This window comes from Lampetra planeri, chromosome 30 (assembly GCF_965212315.1).
Source record: "Lampetra planeri chromosome 30, kcLamPlan1.2.h2, whole genome shotgun sequence".
Lineage (NCBI taxonomy): Eukaryota > Metazoa > Chordata > Hyperoartia > Petromyzontiformes > Petromyzontidae > Lampetra > Lampetra planeri.
The window spans coordinates 1,348,732-1,375,173 of record NC_136136.1 but is presented as its reverse complement, the minus strand read 5'-3'; the positions used below and the strand labels follow the sequence as shown (position 1 = coordinate 1,375,173).

At 43.9% G+C, this 26,442-nt stretch overlaps 1 protein-coding gene across 1 annotated transcript in view; it reads right to left on the bottom strand.

The window, feature by feature from the left end:
- Window positions 1-14,298: 14,298 nt before the first annotated feature.
- LOC144728727 (neuroblast differentiation-associated protein AHNAK-like) overlaps window positions 14,299-26,442 on the bottom strand; it is a 52,180-nt gene continuing 40,036 nt past the window's right edge. The window contains exons 4-8 of the mRNA XM_078608335.1: window positions 21,190-21,266; window positions 18,535-18,750; window positions 17,478-17,845; window positions 16,326-16,442; window positions 14,299-15,015 (exon numbers count right to left, since the gene is read on the bottom strand). Coding sequence (XP_078464461.1) covers window positions 14,299-15,015; window positions 16,326-16,442; window positions 17,478-17,845; window positions 18,535-18,703 — 1,371 coding nt within the window. The 5' untranslated portion in view covers window positions 18,704-18,750; window positions 21,190-21,266. The remainder of the gene's footprint in view (window positions 15,016-16,325; window positions 16,443-17,477; window positions 17,846-18,534; window positions 18,751-21,189; window positions 21,267-26,442) is intronic.

Sequence of the window (26,442 nt, the reverse complement as noted above, 5' to 3'; positions counted from 1 at the left end):
TTGGGGCCAGTAAATCCAACTTTCGGCATCTTGAACTTAGATTTTTTAAGCTTAAAATCAGGCCCTTCAGCCGATAAATTTGGGGACTCTACATCAAAATGTTCCCCTGCTGTGCCAGAGACATTCATTTCTGGGAGACTTACATCTGCATCAAAATCAGGAGATTTTAGATCCATGTCAATATCAGTTAAGGAAGGTTTTTTACCAGACAGACCAAACTTTGGAAGTTTGAACTTAGAACCTTTAGCTTTCACATCCGGTCCTTTTAATGATATATCTGGTGCATCAATATTTATGTCAGGAGCTCTCATGTCACCTTTAATTTTTGGTCCAGATATATCGATGTCAGCTTTTGGAGAACCTACATCAAGGTTTATATCTGGGCCTTTAATTTTTGGAAGATTTACCTCGAACTTTGGTAATTTTACTTTGGGCATTTTAAGGTGGCCTTCAGGACCTTCAACATCGACCGAAGGAGCATTAATATCAACATCACCCTGCAATTTTGGCCCTTTGAGATCGATATCTATCTTAGGTGCATCCATATCAATGTCACCTTTAGGGAGACTGAGATCCAAATCTACATCAGGCCCATGAACTTTAGGTCCGGAGAATCCAAACTTTGGCATTTTCATTTTAGGAAATTTAAATTTAGCATCTGGTCCATGGAGATCTACATCAGGCACTTCAACATCCATATCAACATCTGGTACATGCACATCTCCCTCTAGTTTTGGGCCTGACACATCAACCCCTCCTTTAAACTTTGGCATCTTTACATCTAAGTTAAGGTCTGGAGCTGATATTTTGGGTCCTGAAATATGTGGCATTTTTATGTTGGGACCCTTAATTTTCCAGGCTGGACCTTCCATGTCTACATCAGGAAGAGATGCATCTCCCTGCAATTTTGGGCCTTTAACATCAATGTCCACTTTTGGAGCAGAAACATTGAGATCACCTTTGGGAAGATTGACATCTAAATCTAGATCAGGTCCGTGAAGCTTTGGTCCTGAGAAACCAAACTTTGGCATTTTCATTTTAGGCATTTTAAATTTAGCATCTGGTCCATGAAGATCTACATCGGGCACTTCAACATCCAAATCAACATCTGGCACATGCACATCTCCCTCTAGTTTGGGTCCTGACACATCAACCCCTCCTTTGAACTTCGGCATCTTTATGTCCATGTTCAGGTCTGGAGCTGATATTTTGGGTCCTGAAATATGTGGCATTTTTATGTTGGGACCTTTAATTTTCCAATCTGGTCCTTCAATGTCCACATCAGGAAGGGATGCATCTCCTTGCAATTTTGGGCCTTTAACATCAATGTCCATCTTAGGAGCGGAAACATTAAGATCACCTTTGGGAAGATTGACATCTAAATCTAGATCAGGTCCATGAAGCTTTGGTCCTGAGAAACCAAACTTTGGCATTTTCATTTTAGGAAATTTAAATTTTGCATCTGGCCCATGAAGATCTACATCAGGAGCTTCAGCATCAAAATCAACATCTGGCACATGCATATCTCCCTCTAGTTTTGGGCCTGACACATCAACCCCTCCTTTAAACTTTGGCATCTTTACATCCATGTTAAAGTCTGGAGCTGATATTTTGGGTCCTGAAATATGTGGCGTTTTTATGTTGGGACCTTTAATTTTCCAATCTGGTCCTTCAATGTCCACATCAGGAAGAGATGCATCTCCATGCAATTTTGGGCCTTTAACATCAATATCCATCTTAGGAGCGGAAACATTAAGATCACCTTTGGGAAGATTGACATCTAAATCTAGATCAGGTCCATGAAGCTTTGGTCCTGAGAAACCAAACTTTGGCATTTTCATTTTAGGCATTTTAAATTTAGCATCTGGTCCATGAAGATCTAAATCAGGTGCTTCAACATCCAAATCAACATCTGGCACATGCACATCTCCCTCTAGTTTTGGTCCTGACACATCAACCCCTCCTTTAAACTTTGGCATCTTTACATCCATGTTAAAGTCTGGTGCTGATATTTTGGGTCCTGAAATATGTGGCATTTTTATGTTGGGACCTTTAATTTTCCAATCTGGTCCTTCAATGTCCACATCAGGAAGAGATGCATCTCCTTGCAATTTTGGGCCTTTAACATCAATGTCCATCTTAGGAGCGGAAACATTAAGATCACCTTTGGGAAGATTGACATCTAAATCTAGATCAGGTCCATGAAGCTTTGGTCCTGAGAAACCAAACTTTGGCATTTTCATTTTAGGAAATTTAAATTTAGCATCTGGCCCATGAAGATCTACATCAGGAGCTTCAGCATCAAAATCAACATCTGGCACATGCACATCTCCCTCTAGTTTTGGGCCTGACACATCAACCCCTCCTTTAAACTTTGGCATCTTTACATCCATGTTAAAGTCTGGAGCTGATATTTTGGGTCCTGAAATATGTGGCATTTTTATGTTGGGACCTTTAATTTTCCAATCTGGTCCTTCAATGTCCACATCAGGAAGAGATGCATCTCCTTGCAATTTTGGGCCTTTAACATCAATGTCCATCTTAGGAGCGGAAACATTAAGATCACCTTTGGGAAGATTGACATCTAAATCTAGATCAGGTCCATGAAGCTTCGGTCCTGAGAAACCAAACTTTGGCATTTTCATTTTAGGCATTTTAAATTTAGCATCTGGTCCATGAAGATCTAAATCAGGTGCTTCAACATCCAAATCAACATCTGGCACATGCACATCTCCCTCTAGTTTTGGTCCTGACACATCAACCCCTCCTTTAAACTTTGGCATCTTTACATCCAAGTTAAGGTCTGGAGCTGATATTTTGGGTCCTGAAATATGTGGCATTTTTATGTTGGGACCTTTAATTTTCCAATCTGGTCCTTCAATGTCCACATCAGGAAGAGATGCATCTCCATGCAATTTTGGGCCTTTAACATCAATGTCCATCTTAGGAGCGGAAACATTAAGATCACCTTTGGGAAGATTGACATCTAAATCTAGATCAGGTCCATGAAGCTTTGGTCCTGAGAAACCAAACTTTGGCATTTTCATTTTAGGAAATTTAAATTTTGCATCTGGCCCATGTAGATCTACATCAGGCACTTCAACATCCAAATCAACGTCAGGAACATTGATGTCACCTTCAACCTTTGGTCCAGATACATCAACTCCACCCTTTAACTTTGGCATTTTTACATCCAAATTTAGGTCAGGACCTGATATTTTAGGCCCTGAAAATGAGGGCATTTTGAATTTTGGGCTTTTTATTTTTCCCCCTGAACCTTCAACATTTATATGTGGTCCTTCAATATCTCCCTCGATTTTGGGCCCTTTAACATCAACATCTACTTTAGGTGCAGCAATATCAATGTCACCTTTTGGTAGACTGAGGTCTAAATCTACATCAGGCCCATGAAGCTTAGGTCCTGAGAATCCAAACTTTGGCATTTTCATTTTAGGAAATTTAAATTTAGCATCTGGTCCATGGAGATCTACATCAGGCGCTTCCACATCCAAATCAACATCTGGCACATGCACATCTCCCTCTAGTTTTGGTCCTGACACATCAACCCCTCCTTTAAACTTTGGCATCTTCATGTCCAAGTTAAGGTCTGGAGCAGAGATTTGGGGGCCTGTAATATCTGGCATTTTTATTTTTGGACCTTTAATTTTTCCTTCTGGTCCATCAATGTCTACATCAGGTAGAGACACATCTCCATGTAATTTGGGTCCTTTAACATCAATGTCCACTTTTGGTGCAGCAATATCAAAGTCAGCTTTTGGAAGACTAAGATCCAAGTCGACATCAGGTCCATGGAGCTTAGGTCCTGAGAATCCGAACTTTGGCATTTTCATTTTAGGAAATTTGAATTTAGCATCTGGTCCATGGAGATCTACATCAGGCGCTTCAACATCCAAATCAACATTGGGAATATTGATGTCACCTTCAAGCATTGGTCCTGACATATCAACTCCACCCTTAAACTTTGGTGATTTTATGTCTACGTTAAGGTCTGGACCTGATATTTTTGGTCCTGAAAATGAAGGCATTTTGAATTTGGGGCTTTTCATTTTTCCTCCTGAACCCTCAATATTTAGATTTGGTGCTTCAATATCTCCTGCTATTTTTGGCCCTTTAACATCAAGATCTACTTTTGGTGCAGCAATGTCAACGTCAGCTTTTGGAAAACTGAGATCAAAATCTACATCAGGCCCATGTAGCTTCGGTCCGGAGAAACCGAACTTCGGCATTTTCATTTTAGGAAATTTAAATTTAGCATCAGGTCCATGGAGATCTACATCAGGCGCTTCCACATCCAAATCAACATCTGGCACATGCACATCTCCCTCTAATTTTGGTCCCGACACATCAACCCCTCCTTTAAACTTTGGCATCTTTATGTTCATGTCAAGGTCTGGAGCTGATACTTTGGGTCCCGACATTGAAGGTAGTTTCATGTTTGGGCCTTTTATTTTCCCTTCAGGTCCTTCTATATCCAAATGAGGTACATCCACATGTCCTTCCATTTTTGGCCCTTTCACATTAATATCTAATTTTGGTGCAGCAATATCAAAATCTACATCAGGCCCATGAATATTTGGTCCTGAAAAAGCAAATTTGGGCATTTTTGGAAATTTGAGTTTACTCTCTGGTCCCTCAAGATTAATATCAGGACCATCAACATTCACATCCACATCTGGTACTTTCACACCCCCTTCAATTTTTGGTCCTGATACATCAACTCCTCCTTTCAATTTTGGCATTTTCACATCAAAATCAAGGTCTGGGCCAGATATTTTGGGCAATGAAATTGAAGGCATGGATATTTTTGGACCTTTGATTTTCCCTTCTGGTCCTTCAATATCCACTCCTGGAACATCCAGGTCACCATGAATTTTTGGTGCTTTAACATCTATATCTAAATTCGGTGCAGATGCACTAATTTCACCCTTTGGGAGACTGAGATCTAAGTCTACATCAGGTCCGTGAAGCTTAGGACCTGAAAATCCAATCTTTGGCATTTTCATTTTGGGCATTTTCAGCTTAGCATCTGGACCTTCAATGTTGACATCTGGTGTCTGAATATCCAGTCCACCAGCAGATTCTTTGATATCTCCTTTCAATTTTGGAGAAGATATATCAACATCAGCTGTTGGGAGATTCACATCAACATTTGCATCTATATCAGGACCCTGAATCTTCGGTCCAGAAAATCCAAACTTTGGCATTTTGAATTTAGGCTTTTTTATTTTCATTTCTGGCCCTTCAATATTGACATCCGGTGCACTCACATCAATTCCTGCACGTGGTCCTTTAACTTCTCCTTTTATTTTTGGAGAAGGTAAATCAATGTCAGGTTTTGGAATATTAGCATCAATATCTACAGTGGGACCATGAACTTTAGGACCTGAAAATCCAAATTTTGGGAGTTTAAATCTAGGCATTTTGAATTTTGAGTCAGATCCATCAATATCTACATCAGGTCCAGATAGATCAGCTTCTAATTTTGGCCCTTTTATGTCCGTATCTAGTTTAGGGGAAGAAATGCTAACATCAGCTTTTGGGATATTTAGATCTACATCTATATTAGGACCTGCAAATCCAATCTTTGGATTTTTCATTTTTGGCAATTTAATTTTCCCCTCTGGGCCTTCAATGTTGACATCAGGTGCCTCAATGTCCACATCAAAATCTGGAACATTTATATCACCCTCTACTTTTGGTCCAGATACATCAATTCCACCCTTAAATTTTGGCATTTTCAAATCTAAATTGAGGTCAGGTGCAGATATATTTGATCCTGATATTGAAGGCAACTTGATCTTTGGACCTTTTACTTTCCCCTCCGGTCCCTCAATGTCTATGTCTGGAAGAGACACATCACCATGCCCTTTTGGCCCTTTGAAAGAAACTTCACCTTTTGGAAGACTGAGATTCATGTCAACATCTGGTGCATGGATTTTGGGGCCTGAAAAACTGAGGTCAGGCATTTTCATTTTAGGCAGTTTAAATTTAGCATCAGCTCCTTCTATGTTCATATCGGGACCTTTGATATTTACATCAACATCTGAAACCTTAACATCACCCTCTACTTTTGGCAAAGATGCATCAATGTCTCCTTTTAACTTGGGCATCTTTAAATCCAGGCCAAAATCAGGACCAGAAATATGTGGTCCTGAAATTGATGGGATCTTAAATTTCGGAATTTTTATTTTGCCATGTTGACCTTCAACATCTATATCTGGTGCATTCATGTCTCCTTCAAACTTGGGGCCTTTTACATCAATGTCTACTTTTGGTACAGAAACATCTAAGTCGCCTTTTGGAAGACTAAGATCCAAATCTACATCTGGTCCATGAAATTTAGGTCCTGATATTCCAAAGCTAGGCATTTTCATTTTGGGGAGCTTAAATTTAGCATCTTTTCCCTCAATGTCCACATCAGGTGAATTCAAACTCACATCAACATCAGGAACATTCATTTCCCCTTCTACTTTGGGCACAGATACATCAATACCACCCTTTAACTTTGGACTTTTAACATCGATGTCACCTTTTGGAAGACTTACGTCAAAATCCACATCTGGTCCATGGAATTTTGGGGATGAAAAACCAAACTTTGGCATTTTAAATTTGGGGAATTTAAATTTAGAATCAGACCCCTCAATGTTCAAATTTGGAGCTTTAGCATCAACATCAACATGGGGTCCTTTAATGTCACCCTCTAATTTTGGACCAGTCACATCAATGCTACCCTTTACCTTCGGCAGCTTAACATCTAGGTCACAATCTGGGCCAGATATCTTTGGCAATTGCACGTCAATTGATGGCACACTCACTTTTGGGCCTGTAATTTTCCCTTCAGGACCATGAATATCTACATGTGGCACATCAACACCCCCATGAAGTTTTGGAGCTTTGATATCAACATCTACTTTTGGTACAGAAATGTCGATATCACCTTTAGGGAGATCTACATCTACATCGGGTCCGTGAAGCTTAGGTCCTGAGAAACCAAACTTTGGCATTTTCATTTTCGGAAATTTAAATTTAGCATCTGGTCCATGGAGGTCTACATCAGGAGCTTCAACATCCAGATCAACATCTGGAACTTTAACATCTCCCTCTAGTTTGGGTCCTGACACATCAACCCCTCCTTTAAACTTTGGCATCTTTATGTCCAAGTTAAGGTCTGGAGCCGATATTTTGGGTCCCGAAATATGTGGCATTTTTATGTTGGGGCCTTTAATTTTCCAATCTGGTCCTTGCATGTCTACATCAGGTAGAGACATATCTCCTTCCAGTTTTGGCCCTTTGACATCTCCCTGCAATTTTGGGCCCTTAACATCAATGTCCACTTTAGGAGCAGAAACATTAATATCACCTTTGGGAAGATTGACATCAAAATCTACATCAGGTCCATGAAGCTTTGGTCCTGAGAAACCAAACTTTGGCATTTTCATTTTAGGCATTTTAAATTTAGCATCTGGTCCATGAAGATCTACATCGGGCACTTCAACATCCAAATCAACATCTGGAACTTTCACATCACCCTCTACTTTCGGTCCTGACACATCAACCCCTCCTTTAAACTTTGGCATCTTTATGTCCAAGTTAAGGTCCGGAGCCGATATTTTGGGTCCCGAAATATGTGGCATTTTTATGTTGGGCCCTTTAATTTTCCAATCTGGTCCTTGCATGTCTACATCAGGTAGGGACATATCTCCTTCCAGTTTTGGCCCTTTGACATCTCCCTGCAATTTTGGGCCCTTAACATCAATGTCCACTTTAGGAGCAGAAACATTAATATCACCTTTGGGAAGATTGACATCAAAATCTACATCAGGTCCATGAAGCTTTGGTCCTGAGAAACCAAACTTTGGCATTTTCATTTTAGGAAATTTAAATTTACCATCTGGTCCCTGGAGATCTACATCAGGTGCTTCAACATCCAAATCAACATCCGGAACTTTCACATCACCCTCTACTTTCGGTCCTGACACATCAACTCCTCCTTTAAACTTTGGCATTTTTACGTCCAAGTTAAGATCCGGAGCCGATATTTTGGGTCCCGAAATATGTGGCATTTTTATGTTGGGCCCTTTAATTTTCCAACCTGGTCCTTGCATGTCTACATCAGGTAGGGACATCTCTCCTTCCAGTTTTGGCCCTTTGACATCTCCCTGCAATTTTGGACCCTTAACATCAATGTCCACTTTAGGAGCAGGAACGTTAACATCACCTTTGGGAAGATTGACATCAAAATCTACATCAGGTCCATGAAGCTTTGGTCCTGAGAAACCAAACTTTGGCATTTTCATTTTAGGAAATTTAAATTTACCATCTGGTCCCTGGAGATCTACATCAGGCGCTTCAACATCCAAATCAACATCCGGAACTTTCACATCACCCTCTACTTTCGGTCCTGACACATCAACTCCTCCTTTAAACTTTGGCATTTTTACGTCCAAGTTAAGATCCGGAGCCGATATTTTGGGTCCCGAAATATGTGGCATTTTTATGTTGGGCCCTTTAATTTTCCAATTTGGTCCTTGCATGTCTACATCAGGTAGGGACATATCTCCTTCCAGTTTTGGCCCTTTGACATCTCCCTGCAATTTTGGGCCCTTAACATCAATGTCCACTTTAGGAGCAGAAACATTAATATCACCTTTGGGAAGATTGACATCAAAATCTACATCAGGTCCATGAAGCTTTGGTCCTGAGAAACCAAACTTTGGCATTTTCATTTTAGGAAATTTAAATTTACCATCTGGTCCCTGGAGATCTACATCAGGTGCTTCAACATCCAAATCAACATCCGGAACTTTCACATCACCCTCTACTTTCGGTCCTGACACATCAACTCCTCCTTTAAACTTTGGCATTTTTACGTCCAAGTTAATATCCGGAGCCGATATTTTGGGTCCCGAAATATGTGGCATTTTTATGTTGGGCCCTTTAATTTTCCAATCTGGTCCTTGCATGTCTACATCAGGTAGGGACATCTCTCCTTCCAGCTTTGGCCCTTTGACATCTCCCTGCAATTTTGGACCCTTAACATCAATGTCCACTTTAGGAGCAGAAACGTTAACATCACCTTTGGGAAGATTGACATCAAAATCTACATCAGGTCCATGAAGCTTTGGTCCTGAGAAACCAAACTTTGGCATTTTCATTTTAGGAAATTTAAATTTACCATCTGGTCCCTGGAGATCTACATCAGGCGATTCAACATCCAAATCAACATCCGGAACTTTCACATCACCCTCTACTTTCGGTCCTGACACATCAACTCCTCCTTTAAACTTTGGCATTTTTACGTCCAAGTTAAGATCCGGAGCCGATATTTTGGGTCCCGAAATATGTGGCATTTTTATGTTGGGCCCTTTAATTTTCCAATCTGGTCCTTGCATGTCTACATCAGGTAGAGACATCTCGCCTTCCAGTTTTGGCCCTTTGACATCTCCCTGCAATTTTGGACCCTTAACATCAATGTCCACTTTAGGAGCAGAAACGTTAACATCACCTTTGGGAAGATTGACATCAAAATCTAGATCAGGTCCGTGAAGCTTTGGTCCTGAGAAACCAAACTTTGGCATTTTCATTTTAGGCATTTTAAATTTAGCATCTGGTCCATGAAGATCTACATCGGGCACTTCAACATCCAAATCAACATCTGGAACTTTCACATCACCCTCTACTTTCGGTCCTGACACATCAACCCCTCCTTTAAACTTTGGCATCTTTATGTCCAAGTTAAGGTCCGAAGCCGATATATTGGGTCCCGAAATATGTGGCATTTTTATGTTGGGCCCTTTAATTTTCCAATCTGGTCCTTGCATGTCTACATCAGGTAGGGACATATCTCCTCCCAGTTTTGGCCCTTTGACATCTCCCTGCAATTTTGGGCCCTCAACATCAATGTCCACTTTAGGAGCAGAAACATTAATATCACCTTTGGGAAGATTGACATCAAAATCTACATCAGGTCCATGAAGCTTTGGTCCTGAGAAACCAAACTTTGGCATTTTCATTTTAGGAAATTTAAATTTACCATCTGGTCCCTGGAGATCTACATCAGGCGCTTCAACATCCAAATCAACATCCGGAACTTTCACATCACCCTCTACTTTCGGTCCTGACACATCAACTCCTCCTTTAAACTTTGGCATTTTTACGTCCAAGTTAAGATCCGGAGCCGATATTTTGGGTCCCGAAATATGTGGCATTTTTATGTTGGGCCCTTTAATTTTCCAATCTGGTCCTTGCATGTCTACATCAGGTAGGGGCATATCTCCTTCCAGTTTTGGCCCTTTGACATCTCCCTGCAATTTTGGGCCCTTAACATCAATGTCCACTTTAGGAGCAGAAACATTAATATCACCTTTGGGAAGATTGACATCAAAATCTACATCAGGTCCATGAAGCTTTGGTCCTGAGAAACCAAACTTTGGCATTTTCATTTTAGGAAATTTAAATTTACCATCTGGTCCCTGGAGATCTACATCAGGCGATTCAACATCCAAATCAACATCCGGAACTTTCACATCACCCTCTACTTTCGGTCCTGACACATCAACTCCTCCTTTAAACTTTGGCATTTTTACGTCCAAGTTAAGATCCGGAGCCGATATTTTGGGTCCCGAAATATGTGGCATTTTTATGTTGGGCCCTTTAATTTTCCAATCTGGTCCTTGCATGTCTACATCAGGTAGAGACATCTCTCCTTCCAGTTTTGGCCCTTTGACATCTCCCTGCAATTTTGGACCCTTAACATCAATGTCCACTTTAGGAGCAGAAACGTTAACATCACCTTTGGGAAGATTGACATCAAAATCTAGATCAGGTCCGTGAAGCTTTGGTCCTGAGAAACCAAACTTTGGCATTTTCATTTTAGGCATTTTAAATTTAGCATCTGGTCCATGAAGATCTACATCGGGCACTTCAACATCCAAATCAACATCTGGAACTTTCACATCACCCTCTACTTTCGGTCCTGACACATCAACCCCTCCTTTAAACTTTGGCATCTTTATGTCCAAGTTAAGGTCCGAAGCCGATATATTGGGTCCCGAAATATGTGGCATTTTTATGTTGGGCCCTTTAATTTTCCAATCTGGTCCTTGCATGTCTACATCAGGTAGGGACATATCTCCTCCCAGTTTTGGCCCTTTGACATCTCCCTCCAATTTTGGGCCCTCAACATCAATGTCCACTTTAGGAGCAGAAACATTAATATCACCTTTGGGAAGATTGACATCAAAATCTACATCAGGTCCATGAAGCTTTGGTCCTGAGAAACCAAACTTTGGCATTTTCATTTTAGGAAATTTAAATTTACCATCTGGCCCCTGGAGATCTACATCAGGCACTTCAACATCCAACACTTTCACATCACCCTCTACTTTCGGTCCTGACACATCAACTCCTCCTTTAAACTTTGGCATTTTTACGTCCAAGTTAAGGTCCGGAGCCGATATTTTGGGTCCTGAAATATGTGGCATTTTTATGTTGGGCCCTTTAATTTTCCAATCTGGTCCTTGCATGTCTACATCAGGTAGGGACATATCTCCTGCCAGTTTTGGCCCTTTGACATCTCCCTGCAATTTTGGGCCCTTAACATCAATGTCCACTTTAGGAGCAGGAACATTAATATCACCTTTGGGAAGATTGACATCAAAATCTACATCAGGTCCATGAAGCTTTGGTCCTGAGAAACCAAACTTTGGCATTTTCATTTTAGGAAATTTAAATTTACCATCTGGTCCCTGGAGATCTACATCAGGCGCTTCAACATCCAAATCAACATCCGAAACTTTCACATCACCCTCTACTTTCGGTCCTGACACATCAACTCCTCCTTTAAACGTTGGCATTTTTACATCCAAGTTAAGGTCTGGAGCCGATATTTTGGGTCCCGAAATATGTGGCATTTTTATGTTGGGCCCTTTAATTTTCCAATCTGGTCCTTGCATGTCTACATCAGGTAGAGACATCTCTCCTTCCAGTTTTGGCCCTTTGACATCTCCCTGCAATTTTGGACCCTTAACATCAATGTCCACTTTAGGAGCAGAAACGTTAACATCACCTTTGGGAAGATTGACATCAAAATCTACATCAGGTCCGTGAAGCTTTGGTCCTGAGAAACCAAACTTTGGCATTTTCATTTTCGGCATTTTAAATTTAGAATCTGGTCCATGAAGATCTACATCGGGCACTTCAACATCCAAATCAACATCTGGAACTTCCAAATCACCCTCTACTTTCGGTCCTGACACATCAACCCCTCCTTTAAACTTTGGCATCTTTATGTCCAAGTTAAGGTCCGGAGCCGATATTTTGGGTCCGGAAATATGTGGCATTTTTATGTTGGGCCCTTTAATTTTCCAATCTGGTCCTTGCATGTCTACATCAGGTAGGGACATATCTCCTTCCAGTTTTGGCCCTTTGACATCTCCCTGCAATTTTGGGCCCTTAACATCAATGTCCACTTTAGGAGCAGAAACATTAATATCACCTTTGGGAAGATTGACATCAAAATCTACATCAGGTCCATGAAGCTTTGGTCCTGAGAAACCAAACTTTGGCATTTTCATTTTAGGAAATTTAAATTTACCATCTGGCCCCTGGAGATCTACATCAGGCGCTTCAACATCCAACATTTTCACATCACCCTCTACTTTCGGTCCTGACACATCAACTCCTCCTTTAAACTTTGGCATTTTTACGTCCAAGTTAAGGTCCGGAGCCGATATTTTGGGTCCTGAAATATGTGGCATTTTTATGTTGGGCCCTTTAATTTTCCAATCTGGTCCTTGCATGTCTACATCAGGTAGGGACATATCTCCTGCCAGTTTTGGCCCTTTGACATCTCCCTGCAATTTTGGGCCCTTAACATCAATGTCCACTTTAGGAGCAGGAACATTAATATCACCTTTGGGAAGATTGACATCAAAATCTACATCAGGTCCATGAAGCTTTGGTCCTGAGAAACCAAACTTTGGCATTTTCATTTTAGGAAATTTAAATTTACCATCTGGTCCCTGGAGATCTACATCAGGCGCTTCAACATCCAAATCAACATCCGAAACTTTCACATCACCCTCTACTTTCGGTCCTGACACATCAACTCCTCCTTTAAACGTTGGCATTTTTACATCCAAGTTAAGGTCTGGAGCCGATATTTTGGGTCCCGAAATATGTGGCATTTTTATGTTGGGCCCTTTAATTTTCCAATCTGGTCCTTGCATGTCTACATCAGGTAGGGACATCTCTCCTTCCAGTTTTGGCCCTTTGACATCTCCCTGCAATTTTGGGCCCGTGACATCAACGTTCACTTTAGGAACAGATACATTCAGATCTCCTTTGGGAAGACTGACATCTACATCTACATCAGATCCATGGACTTTAGGACCTGAAAAACCAAATGATGGCATTTTTACTTTGGGCAATTTGAATTTACCTTCTGGACCCTGAAGATTTACATCAGGTGCTTCAACATCTAAAGCGACACCTGGCACTTGAACATTACCTTCAAATTTTGGTCCAGATACACCCAATCCTCCTTTTCCGCTTGATTTCTTAAATTCGAGATTAACATCTGATCCAGATATTTTGGGCCCTGAAATATTTGGCATGTTTAATGTTGGGCCTTTGATATTCCAATCTGGTCCCTCCATGTCTACATCAGGTACAGAAAAACCCCCTTGCAAGTTTGGGCCTTTAACATTCATGTCCATTTTAGGAGCTGAAATATTAACATCACCTTTGGGGATATCAATATCCAAATTTGCATCTGGTCCATGAATTTGAGGACCAGAAATGCCAAACTTTGGTAGCTTGAATTTTGGCATTTTAAATCTTCCATCAGAACCTTCAATGTTGACATCAGCCCCTTTCAAACCTGCATCAATGGTAGGAATTTGAATATTTCCTTCCTGTTTAGATCCAGACACATCAAAACTACCTTTTACCTTTGGCAGCTTGACATCTACACCTTTAGCAGACACATCAGGTCCCGTTATGTGTGGCATCGTAATTGTTGGACCCTTGATGCTGCCTTCTGTTCCCTTCATTTGCACATTTGGTGCTTTGACATCTCTGTGCATTTTCAGTCCATTTGCATCAAAGTCCAGTGTTGGTGCAGATACATCAATGCCTCCTCCTTTAGGAAGATTGATGCTGAAGTTTCCATCTTGTCCGTGTATTTTCGGATCTGTGAAGTGATAACGGCATGTTTAGTTTGGACACGTTACATGAACTGCTGCATGTTCAAGTTTCCTTTTTGAGTTGCACGAATTAACAAAAAATGTACGTACCCTTGACAGTGGCTTCAAAGGCTGCAGACGTTCCAGCGTCAGCTCCCGATCCTTTCATTTTCTGAAAGCTTACTTCATACTTTGGTATTTTCATTTTGGTTATGTTCAGGTTTCCAGGAATTTCCACACCAGGAGCATTCACATCCACTTGTGCCGACTTGGTCTTGGCATCTAATTTTGAATCGGCTATCTCCATACCGCCAGTTACTTTCGGCTTCTTCACATTCAGGCTCAAATCTGCGCCAGATATTTGGAAACTCGAATCTCTCACTTCCGTCGTCGTTATCTTTGTTCCAGAGACTTTCCCTCCCAGTGATCGTGTATCAAAACCGGGGACAGAGAAGTCAACACCCTTGCCGTGGGCATCAGTCTCACGTAGACCAGATACATCGGTTTGAACACTTGGGCCAGAAATGTTCAATGTCTTGGATGTAAATGAAAAGCCATCATCTGGTCCTTTTATCGTTGGTCCGCTGAGCTTAATGCTGTGATCACCGTTCTCTGCTTCCTGTTTTATTTGAAAGTCTGGACAAACTCTTCCACCGTCGCTGCTGAACGAGTAGCTGGATGAGCTAATTCCACTCTGGAATGTGTGTTCCATGTTTGGGTCAAACTCTCCTGAGGTCCTTGAGCCTCTTTGGCCCTTGAAGAGTACAGTGGTTGCATGAGTGGATGCTCCTTTATGAGATGTAGAAATCTGAAATGAAAACACAAACGTACTATTTTAATATGCTGCCACATTTAACTAAGCGACTGTTAGCAAGTACAGGAATTCAAGGACCTTAAGTGTAAGTATGTAATTGACTTACAGTATCCTGGAGTCTATAAATTGAGTTGCATTTGTGGTGATTGCTACATTGGAGAAACGAAACGTCATGTTTCTGATCGTGTCCGCGAGCACAAGTCAGATCTGAAACACGGCAGAACTGATTCTTCTGCCGTTGCCGATCATTGCTACAACTCGGTGGGCTCTCATGAAATTGTCTTTTCCGAGACCAAGGTTCTCTGCAAACCTCCCGGCTACCTTCAAAGGTTTGTACACGAAGCCATACAAATATACAAACACAGACATAATTTCAACCGTGATGATGGGTACAAATTTAGTAATCATTGGAAAGATGTTATCAACCACGCAAAAAAGACTTAATTACACTTTTTTTGGACCATCTTATCTGACAGGCACTATTTTACTTTACTTTACCGAGTGTTAACATCCCCAGTTATTTTTTAACAGTACTCTCTTCATTGTTCAGCCAGCATTGGTATAAACATGGGCATTTTCGTTCATTTGTCTATCATGTGTATCAGGCCTCCCCTCCCCCTCTCTGTCCATTGTGTTGGCGTGTGCAGCAGCAACCGCGTCCAAGCCGTCGTCCATTTTTTTTTTTGGCCCCGCCCCCCCCCTCCCCCTCCCGATGCGTTGTACTTAGCACTCCGTGCTGTCTTTGAGCCCTGCCCCCCTCCCTCCCGATGCGTTCCATTCATTGGCTACCACATTCTGATGGGCTCCCCCCCCCCTCTCCTCCCCCCTTCAACTTGCTTATAGGGGATTACATCTTGAGTCATTGCCTCGCTTGATGCAGCTAATTCGGCTGTGACGTTCCCACCTGATGACGGAGACTTGTGTTGCCTCCGAAACGTCGTGATTTTTGTTTTATATTATTTTATTTTCATTAATTTTGATGTTTTACCTACGTGACTTTACCGAAAAAAACCTATAAATATGTAAACTCATTGTTCAGAATGTAACAAGCATTGCACTATAAATACAGGGGGAAAACCCCACAACTAAAATATTGGCATGTTAAAGGTAGTGTAATGTTCATCATTTACAAACTTGGAGCAAAAATTAGTAATTGCAAATAACCGTACTAATTGTTATTCTGCCTTCTGTGCAACGTAGTAGTCGCGCTATGCCACTAGGTGACAGCGCCGCTGCGTTTGCCATTTGTGCGCTCGCTTGTATACTGGCCGCGCCGACGAAGCGGCGAGTCTCATGGATCATACCCCGTGCTCAAACGCCGATCCGCCTGTTGGACCCCCACTTGCATCCAGATCCTCGAAGGACAGACGAGGTTTGATCTTCTTCTCGAAAATCTTTGTATACTGTTCATTGTTGGCGCTCTGCGGAGGGCGGGGTAAATGGCAAAAAAAACAACGACGGTGTTCACACGGAGCCGCACAAACAGTTCAAGCACAGGCGTATATGTAGAACTTCTTTCGCACCATACGTAACCAACCGTGCTAATCGGAGGTGCGGCGGAAGGGCAACAAACTAAACGCAAAAAGGTAATGGTGAAGCCGTGCATGCGCCACACGATTGTAAAAGAACTACATTTTAATTACATACAAAATGTAGTTGACACCCAAGGCAAGTAGTTTACATACCTTGACGACAATCAACTGAATATCTACAATTGAACCGGGGACACCTATGTGACCACCACTATTGTGAAAATCATCTCGCACATTCCCCTTCCCCCCGCCGCCCCTCCGGAGACTTGCACATACCCCGGGGATAGGCGCACCACAGGTTTGGGGACCGACTGACCCACTGGCCTAGGCACTATGGTATATCTGCGAGCGTGTGGGGCTTCTTCACCGATTTATTATTGCACGCATGTGTGGCCGTTTTTATTCTTATCGTGAGCGGGGGCATCCCACACACACGTGCGCGTGTGTGTGCTTGAATATACTATTGTCATTAGGTTGGGGAAAAGAACCCTGCCGGGCCGAACATGTGCACCGTGAACTTACAAAACCTCCACCAGGCCATGTGGTTGTCTACGCCAACAGCGGATGTTACGGATCACATGATATTCTTACAGTCGGCCACTCGTTTCTTCAAATTACAGTATAAAACCAAATTTATTAAATTTGACCAAGTAGCAACGTAGCCCCCTACTGGCAGACTCATTTGTGAAAGCAAGCAATTTCGTGATATCCTTATGCTAAATAATGGCACGAATAGAACACGTGCTCGAAATAATAATTATAATCGCCACTGCACAGGTATTCGTGTTGAACTTCCTCCGCACCGTACGTAGCCAGCCGTGCTAATCGGAGGCGCGGGGGAAGGACAACGAACCAAACACACGTCTCGTAGCTTCGCGAGGACGCCCCATCATCAACCTCCGCGCGCGACGCCGGGGCACCCACCCCTCCCGTCGGGCTCATTGAGCCAAAGTTGAAGTCGCGCGCCGTCGGGGACGTGGACTCGGCGCCGCCAAACTCCAAGTGTCGCGGGTGGCCGGCTCCGTGTATGCTGTACTCCACGGTGGTCGCCGTGCCGCCGCCGCCGCCAATGCCAACGCCCCCGAGCGAGCCGCCCTCCAGCGAGAAGCCGCCTGCCGCTCTGCGGGACGGGTGCTCCAGCGTTCCAGTGGGAGAACCGGCGGGCGAGGTGGTGCCGGAGGTGCGGCGCAGGCGCAGGCCTGTCGTGTAGTGCTCGGAGAGCGACAGGAAGCGCACCGCGTCCTCGTACTTCATGTCCTTGAAGTAGACCGTCGCCGAGATTATTTGGTCCCCTGCAGCGTTAAGAGAGTAAGAAAAAGAGAGCGTCAGTTTTGCTGATACACGGGGAAGCGATTAAAAGCGGCGGTTACATTGGAGATGAATAATGTAAATAAATGAATATCCAACAATGCCGACCATTCCCGATCGTGAATCATCTCTTGCCATTTCCATTATCATCAACGTTGTTGACAATTGTCATTAAGGTCATGTTTTGTGAAGCTGCATAAAACATTCAATGATTTAGTCATCGGCCTATGGAATTTCCACATCAATAATATTCAGTTTAATAGGCCTGGTGATGAAACCGGTCCAAAACTTTCTTCCTTAAATAATATTATGGAAAGCAAATATAAGCCGAGCGGCGAACGCCTATTTTACTTGTACGTGGATCGACATGGCTCGCACACGGGTGAGACGGTTTGCTGGATGGAGGAAGAACCTCTCAGGATCAAGGCTACGAAGCCGACGACTCAAGTTCCATTCCCAGCCACAGTTAACAACGAACCCTGGCGGCAAGTGATACGGAGCGAGCTATTAAAAACTTTTTTTATATTTTACCAGCAAAGCTCCACTGAGCTATATAGCTCTTTTTCAGAAGCCGCCTGGCCACAAATGATAGCTCAACAAAGTGGCTCATCAGGCACGATGGGAGTTTGCACGCGGCAAGAGTTCAAGACGGCCGGGTCATCGTCGTCGTCACCTTCGGCGAGGCGAACTTTCTTGGCGAGCGGAGACTCCTTGTCCAGCTCCTTTATGTAGATGCCGCGCTTCCCGCCGCCGTCGATGCTGAAGTCGCGCGACGACACGCCCTCATCCCCCTCCAGGAGGATCTCCACGACGCTCTCCGAGCCGTCCCCTCCCTCCGCCATCGTGTCGCTCCCCGCCCACGAGGGCCCCGCAGGGCTCCTGTAGATTCCTATCCACGCACGCACGCACGCACGGGTGAGAAGGATTTCTGGATTTATGTATGTTGAACTTATTTCGAACCGTGCATCGCCAACCGTGCTAATCAGAGGTACGGATGAAGGGAGAACCTCTCCAGGATCAAGGCTACGAAGCCGGCAAACCAAGTTTGATTTCCAGCCACGGCTAGATCTGGACAAAGCTATTAAAAACAATCAACTATTATTATTTTACCAGGTAAAGCCCACAGAGCTATATATCCCTTTATCAAAAGTTCAACGAAGTGGCTTATCGTGTTCAAATTTATAGCAAATACTCTACAAATGATCACAAACCACCGCGTCCTCCTCCCACCCTCCGCAAATTCACCATCCTGTACCGACCAGCGTGGTGAAGTATGGTTAAACAGCCCCTGTGACCAGCACCGAGCATTGCCATGTGATGGTGTCAGCCCAGAATTGTATCTTACCATCCTTGTACACAATTTATATACAGGTTCCAGGTAAGCCAAGGTCTGTCGTTGCAAATACTGCGTGCGTTTAAGCAATTAGCGCTTAGCGCTTACATGCGTATAGATGCAGCAGCAATGCGTGCCTGTCTATCTGTGCGCTACGTACAAAATCTTCAACGCGTCAAGCGGGAGCTCGCTCAGTGGCACGCTATGCGCGGATGTCCAGTTAACATGACTTGCGTATATATGCGAGTGGGGTCCAAGATAAATATGAGTCAGGTGCAACAAGAGTTTGCTAAATGACTGAAGAGTTCGACCGAAGGGACAACTGGGAAAAGCCATACGAGTACACGCAGAGGGATATGAGGGGCAGGTCGGAGTGCTGCTGAACAGTGCATGAAGAAGCAAGGATAGGTGCATGCTTGGCATTACACAAAAACAGGAATTAGCAGGACATATCCGTATTCATGTTCGCACCGTACGTAGCCAACCGCGCTAATCAGAGGTGTGGGGGAATGACAAACTAAACACAAATAGCAGTTCTAAAGAAATGAGCGCTCAACCTAGATCATTTAAAAGTACATAGCTCCAGCAGCTTGATAATATTGGCAGGAAGAGCATTCCAGATGGCCGCAGAAGCGCACGTGAAAGCGCGCGATGCAGTGACCGTCTCAATGGCTAGCCAAAAGCCGCATGCTAAATACGTTACACCAACTTAATAATGCAAGGGAATGGAATGAGGCCGGACAGACGTCATGGGAAGGGACGGTGTCCCGGTGGTCGAGACCCAGGAGGCATTGGCAGCCCAGGGGAGACCATGACGAAATGGCCAGAGCTTGAGGAAACCTTCATCCAGCAGCGGATAGATCATGGCTGATGACAATGCGAAGAGCCCTTACTATATCAAATTAGTACATTTAAACTGGATTTTCAAAATGAAGCCAAATCTTCACTATGAGATCTCTTTTACCAGTGGCAAAATATAATGGTAGGTTTTTACCCTTTAAACTGGTACAAAACTGACACCTTTATTCAAGGCATCATGTTTGCAATGACCACAACACAAGTAGTCAATAAAGCAAACAAAAAGAAGCAACTCTGATAAGGATAATAATATGCACTGTCCTTGAAGTTGATTGGCCCACACCCAAGACGGCTTTCTTTAGAGCCTAGTCCCCATTGGTGTAGGGCCAGATGACACCAGAAGGCGTACAACTCAAAAACAGTGCAATATCAAAGTATTGAGAGTTCGGGGTAAGCATGTACACTATGAGATCTCTTTTACCAGTGGCAAAATATAATGGTAGGTTTTTACCCTTTTAACTGGTACAAAACTGACACCTTTATTCAAGGCATCATGTTTGCAATGACCACAACACAAGTAGTCAATAAAGCAAACAAAAAGAAGCAACTCTGATAAGGATAATAATATGCACTGTCCTTGAAGTTGATTGGCCCACACCCGCCTTCTGGTGTCATCTGGCCCTACACCAATGGGGACTAGGCTCTAAAGAAAGCCGTCTCGGGTGTGGGCCAATCAACTTCAAGGACAGTGCATATTATTATCCTTATCAGAGTTGCTTCTTTTTGTTTGCTTTATTGACTACTTGTGTTGTGGTCATTGCAAACATGATGCCTTGAATAAAGGTGTCAGTTTTGTACCAGTTAAAAGGGTAAAAACCTACCATTAGAAGCCAAATCTTGTTAGATTTGTGCAAATCCTTTTTTCTTTTAAAAATCCTGTTCTCAAATATCCTTCTGCTGCCATTTGCATGGAAGGGAAATGGATTACCGTCCACTTCTGTGCATCCACATCTCCAGGTCACCAACTGGCATGACCCTCAACCACAGTACACACACGTAATACACAACAGCGCGGAACAATTACTGCAACCACAGTACACACACGTAATACACAACAGCGCGGAACAATTACTGCAGGTTTGCATGCATACGGCAGCAACAGCAGCAGAGAGAACTTAATAAAAACGTATTTATTACCTTAAAGAACTTTGACAGTGAAGCAGCCTAGGATTCAGAAGTCCTCATATCTCGTCCCCAGCATCCACTTGAGTTATCTGTGAGGCAGACACAGAACACATCCAACTTGGCACCGGCGACACCAGAACTACTCCATGCACGCACACACAGCAGCACGGATCGCTCGCGTCACCACCAAACCTGCCATCACGGGCGTGGACTTGCAGTCGGTGCAAATTGAACTTTTTAATAGTGGCATCGCTCGGGGCTCAACCCGCTGAAGACGTCTTTGAGCAATCGCGTCTCCCTCTCGCTGGCGATCGAGAACCAGAACTGGCCGAGTGACATTTTTCTGCATCTCTTTGGCGTCTCGGTGTGTCTGGTGTTGCACAGACAGCGACCGGCCACTGTTGGCTGGGATGTTTGCTCGTTTTTTCAGCGAAGAGTACGGGCGCGTGATGTTTTTGGGGGCACAAAATCCATTCGCTACAACCGTGGGACCTTGCTACAAACAACAACAAAAAACCGAACTCCCGCGCACACAGTAGCGTTCATTGATTTGGGCCTACTGAGAAACGGCGATCGCTCCAATTTCCCCGCGCGCGAGGGGGTGGCATATCCTCTGAACCCGGGCTCCGTCACGCACACATTTTTGTGAAGTCACGGCAGCGACGCATGTTGACCCGCCGCCATCTGCGTTCCTTCCGTGCCTTATTAACTTTATGTGGTCCGTGCGCGTGACATATCGTTGTGGAAACACCGACGCTCTTTGTTGCCGAGCCCCCATGCAAATGCGTGATCCGCGTTAGCTCAATATGCATCTGTTTCACGTCCAATTCTCCGATGTATTTATAAGGTCAACACAGACGCCGTGTTACATCGCAGTTTGCCGCCGAAAACATAATCAAATTAAATTTTTAAAGGGCGTATAGTTATATTTAACTCCTTGTTATGTGCTACGGTTGGGTATGGATGATTCCAATTCCCTAAATTATGACCAAACCCACATCGCAATTGAAAAAATTACGACCGGCTGGAAACAACAACGCATACATGAATGCATGTGCAGGCCGAGAGCTTTTGCACGCGCAACGAAAACCTTTCGTGCGTTGTTAATGTTCAAGGTGTTTGTGATCACACGAGGCTGATAACTCTTTTGTGGAATGCGTGTTTCTTTACGTACACACACACATTCACGTGTGCACGAATGCACGTGAGAGACCCATGAAGCGGTTAAACATTTTGCACTTTTAAAAACACGGGTAATTGACAACGTGAAAACATTTTTCGTTCCATGCCAAAAAAAAACGAACTCTCGGCATCCGTGTAAATTGTCCATCTCCAAATAAGTATTTTGCATCTGGCAACTCAACTCTTTCCTTTAATAATCAGCCGAGTGAAGCCTGTTAAAACTACATGTGACAACTGCCCGCTAAAACTGCCGCCTTATTGCTCAAGAACAAGATGAAATTTTCCGCGGTTAAGTGTGCACGTGCACAACATATATCATCAGGAACAAATATAATATGAACCTGACCTGGGTCTGCCAATGTTGACACGGTCTAAAATATGTTGGAAACATTGCATTAGATAGAGCTCACTTATTACCGGCATTTTGTACAATCTACAACAGTCGATGGAAATATCTTTAGAGATGTACTGGCATTGCGAATACTACTTCGCAAATTGAGAGTTTAGTACAGTAACACCTCGGTGGTTTACATCGATGGGGAATGCGTTCCCGAAAGGTGCGACGCTAAATATCAAAACGACGTCAATCAAAGAAGCGATGTACAGGGTAATAGTTAGTGGGTGGCGGTGGTGGTGGCGAAGGCTGAGAGGTGATGGACAACGAGAATGGACGGACAATGCCGTCAGCGACATGAGCGTGTGTCGAGGCGACGCCAATCGGCTAGCAGTGCGAATAATAAAGTGGCGACGTATTTGTGAAACGACGTTAAAGGGAGAGACGTCAATCGGGGTCATCCCTCTTTTACGAGCCACGGATTAAAATGTGAGAATTTCCAGGGAGGATGACGACTGCACCCAGCAGAGGGTGCTGTGTAATCACTCGGCAGCTGCCTGGGTGAAATGCCGACCGCTGGGTCAGGACGAGACCCGCCCAACAGTTGACAAGAGCGGCTTGCCAGCCCCACCTTTTCATAACCCACATGGCACATTCATCTAAAGTGGCACCCTGCATTGGCAAAAAAAAAACTCAAAGCGCCACTATACTCTAACGTGAATAATTTCAACTTCTGCCAGGGTCCAAAAGCCTCCAGAAATGTTATAATTTTTTCCTACAAAACAGCGCTCGCATTCTTGAGTAGTGTGATAATGTGTGTGCATAAATGGCAAGCACTTGAGGAATGCTGTTTACATGTACAGTAGTGTGGAAGAGTAGGCAGAATACCCTACAGAGCTACCTGTATAGCGGAGGCCCTTCCACCGCCTGCAGTGTGCACGAGTAATTAAAGGGCAGCACCTGTACCTTTTATATACGTGTAATCACACAGAAATGCATCAATTATGTTCACAATACACGCAGGGAATTGCCGGTGAGACTCAAGACATTACAATGTTTCCACACTCTACTCTTTGGTTCTTTTGGTAAAGTCACGTAGGTAGAAATATATATTTTTTCATTTTATTTATACCTACGTGACTTTACCAAAAGAAGCAAAGAGTATGGATTCCTGCAGTCACGAAAGCTTCAAATCAATCTTTCCACACTATATAGAAGAAGACGATATGTGAATATTACATTAAGGCTAAATGGGCTTGCAGAACGGTGCAGAAAAATCGAGTAGCAAAGACGGCGGAATCCAAACAAGAGGGGACAGATTCCCAAACTGAATCGCGACACCGGATTGCGACGATTCATTTGGGACAAGAGTATGATTGACATTCGACACACTGGTTCCCAGACGATGTTGCTGCTTCCACCGCCGGCTACAAACCTCATCTCCCTAAGCACTGTCGCTGCACGGCGCCCTAACATGGCCCCTGCAGTATCATTTGCAGTGTAAATTGAGGTGATATTTGTAGTGTCGGCACAGTCCAGTGTAGCGCAAAAAGTCCTTTAAAAATACCGGTTTGTTTTCTGAGTCTCTTCGATGATAAAATAAATTGGTGCCAAGCCATTACCTGTTGATGTTTAAACTACCTTACAAACTGCCACTTAAGTCTGAACATTTACACAATCAGCCCTGGAATAGACAAACAGTGCCCAAATACGTGAGCCAATTTTGAAATCTGCCCAGTATTTGTTTTTTGGCAGTGTTGGGTAAAAAAAAGGTTCCTTGTAAAAACACAAATGAAAAAAGTGCACACGCAAGCACAATCAAATAAAACACGGGCTGCATGAGCAGCGATGCAGTCCCTCGGTCGACCTGCAGGTTGCGTGTGGTGGGGCAAAGTGTGGGTGCTCCTGCATGTTCCAAAGTATCTGCCCATCCATGGGAAAGTAGGCCAAGGTACCCTAATCGAGTGGTGGCCCTTCTGCCAGCAGTTGTGTAAGAAAGTAATAAAAGGCACGTCATTTATAGTAAAAAAACGGTCCCTTACGTTTGGGATTAAAGTATGGCAATCCAAATGGATCTTACATTTTCAGAACATTTGTCAAAAGATGCAGCACTTACATTACTAATGCCTTTTATTTACCCATGAAAGCCTCACCAGGTGTCGAGACTCATTTTTGCAGGTGTGTCCTAAAAAGTTTGGTCAATTCAATCAACGAATGTTTTGGCTTCACGTGTGAGGAAACTCAAGTACCCCAATGAAAACCCACGCAAGTACTATATCGGGGCAATCGAAATGAAGAATCGACTTGCTGTAGTGCCATTTTCCTTCCATCTTGCAGACGAGCAAGTTTGGGAGGTTCACAAGTCCACGCGATCCACCCAGGCCTTGTTGCCTCCGAGGCGCTCCGTGTCACAGAGGTGTGCGCAACAACCACACAAACGTCCGGCATGCAGCAAACATGGGCAACAAAGCCAAGGTAACTTCTGGGCCGCAGATCTTCATATATATTTCGTGAAAATAATGTTCATAAACGCGGAGACGGTCTATTCATGCGTCGAGGTCCACACAACGGAGGCGGTAGAGGAGGCAAAAAAACCTGTCCTTGTTTATATCACGCCGTGTGAACAGGGTGAGGTAGCCGGCCTGCAATCTGTGAACAATGCAGTCGTTTCTTTTCATTCGACGTCCAACAACAATGCCAGCCCTGAGAACTTTCCTGCGGTGCTTTCTTTATTCAATTTTTTTCGCCACCACGAAGGACACCCATTACGGTCGTACGCTGCCGATTTTGATATTATTATTATACACCACTGTGTCCTTGTGATGGTGCCGTGGCGTAACGGTCAGCACACGAGACACGCAATCAGTGCAGGGGTCGCCGGTTCAATTCCATTTCCTTGGCGCGCGGTCGCATAATACATGGTATACTACTAACAGTTGATAGGCACGGCACGTCGCGTCTCCCGGGGTAACACGGGGGTAACCCAACTCTTCTTCCAGGATGTATGGAAGAGAAGGCCAAGTACCCTCGAGTGGAGTTCCTTCTAACAGCGGTGGCATGAGCAACTGCAGAACGGCACTTTTGCCTTTTCCTTTCTGGATCCTTCCATTGTCCGCTCACTCTGCCTCCTCGTCCCATCTCTGGGGTATTGCATGACCGGTCGTGGGCATGTATCCTGTAAACCCCCTTACTGGCTGGCTCTGCAGGCATCGTGTCACGCTGGGCCACACCAGCGTTCACTTCTGCTGGCGCTCGTTAAGACTTGCACAGTGCCGCTCGGAAAGTGATTTGGCACGAATCTTTCACGCCGAGTTGAGGGGGGGGGGTCAAGGGTTCATGCTTAATTGCAAGTCGGCCAAGCTGAAATTTGGCTCACGCAAACGCCTGAGGGATACCCCGTTAAAAAAAAAACTGCCTAAGTTGCCACGTGGTTGGAACTGTTAGACCAACGTTTGCCCGATGAACCGCGCTTAATGGGAAGAAGAACCTCACGGTTTGTGGGACGAACGGCAAGGAAAGAAGGAGTTTAAAAAAAAAGCCACACATCTGCGTATGGTTGCAACGCCATTTTGTGAGACAAGGCACGCTGTGGAGTGCTGTGTGAAATGGCGACTGGTATGCATGCATACAGCAGAAATCTTAAAAAAAATAAAAAAAGACAAACATCACATGTGCGCAGATGCCTCTGGGACATTTTCCGATGAATGTCAGGATCTCTGGGATTTTATAAACAGCGGGCGTGGCTCAAG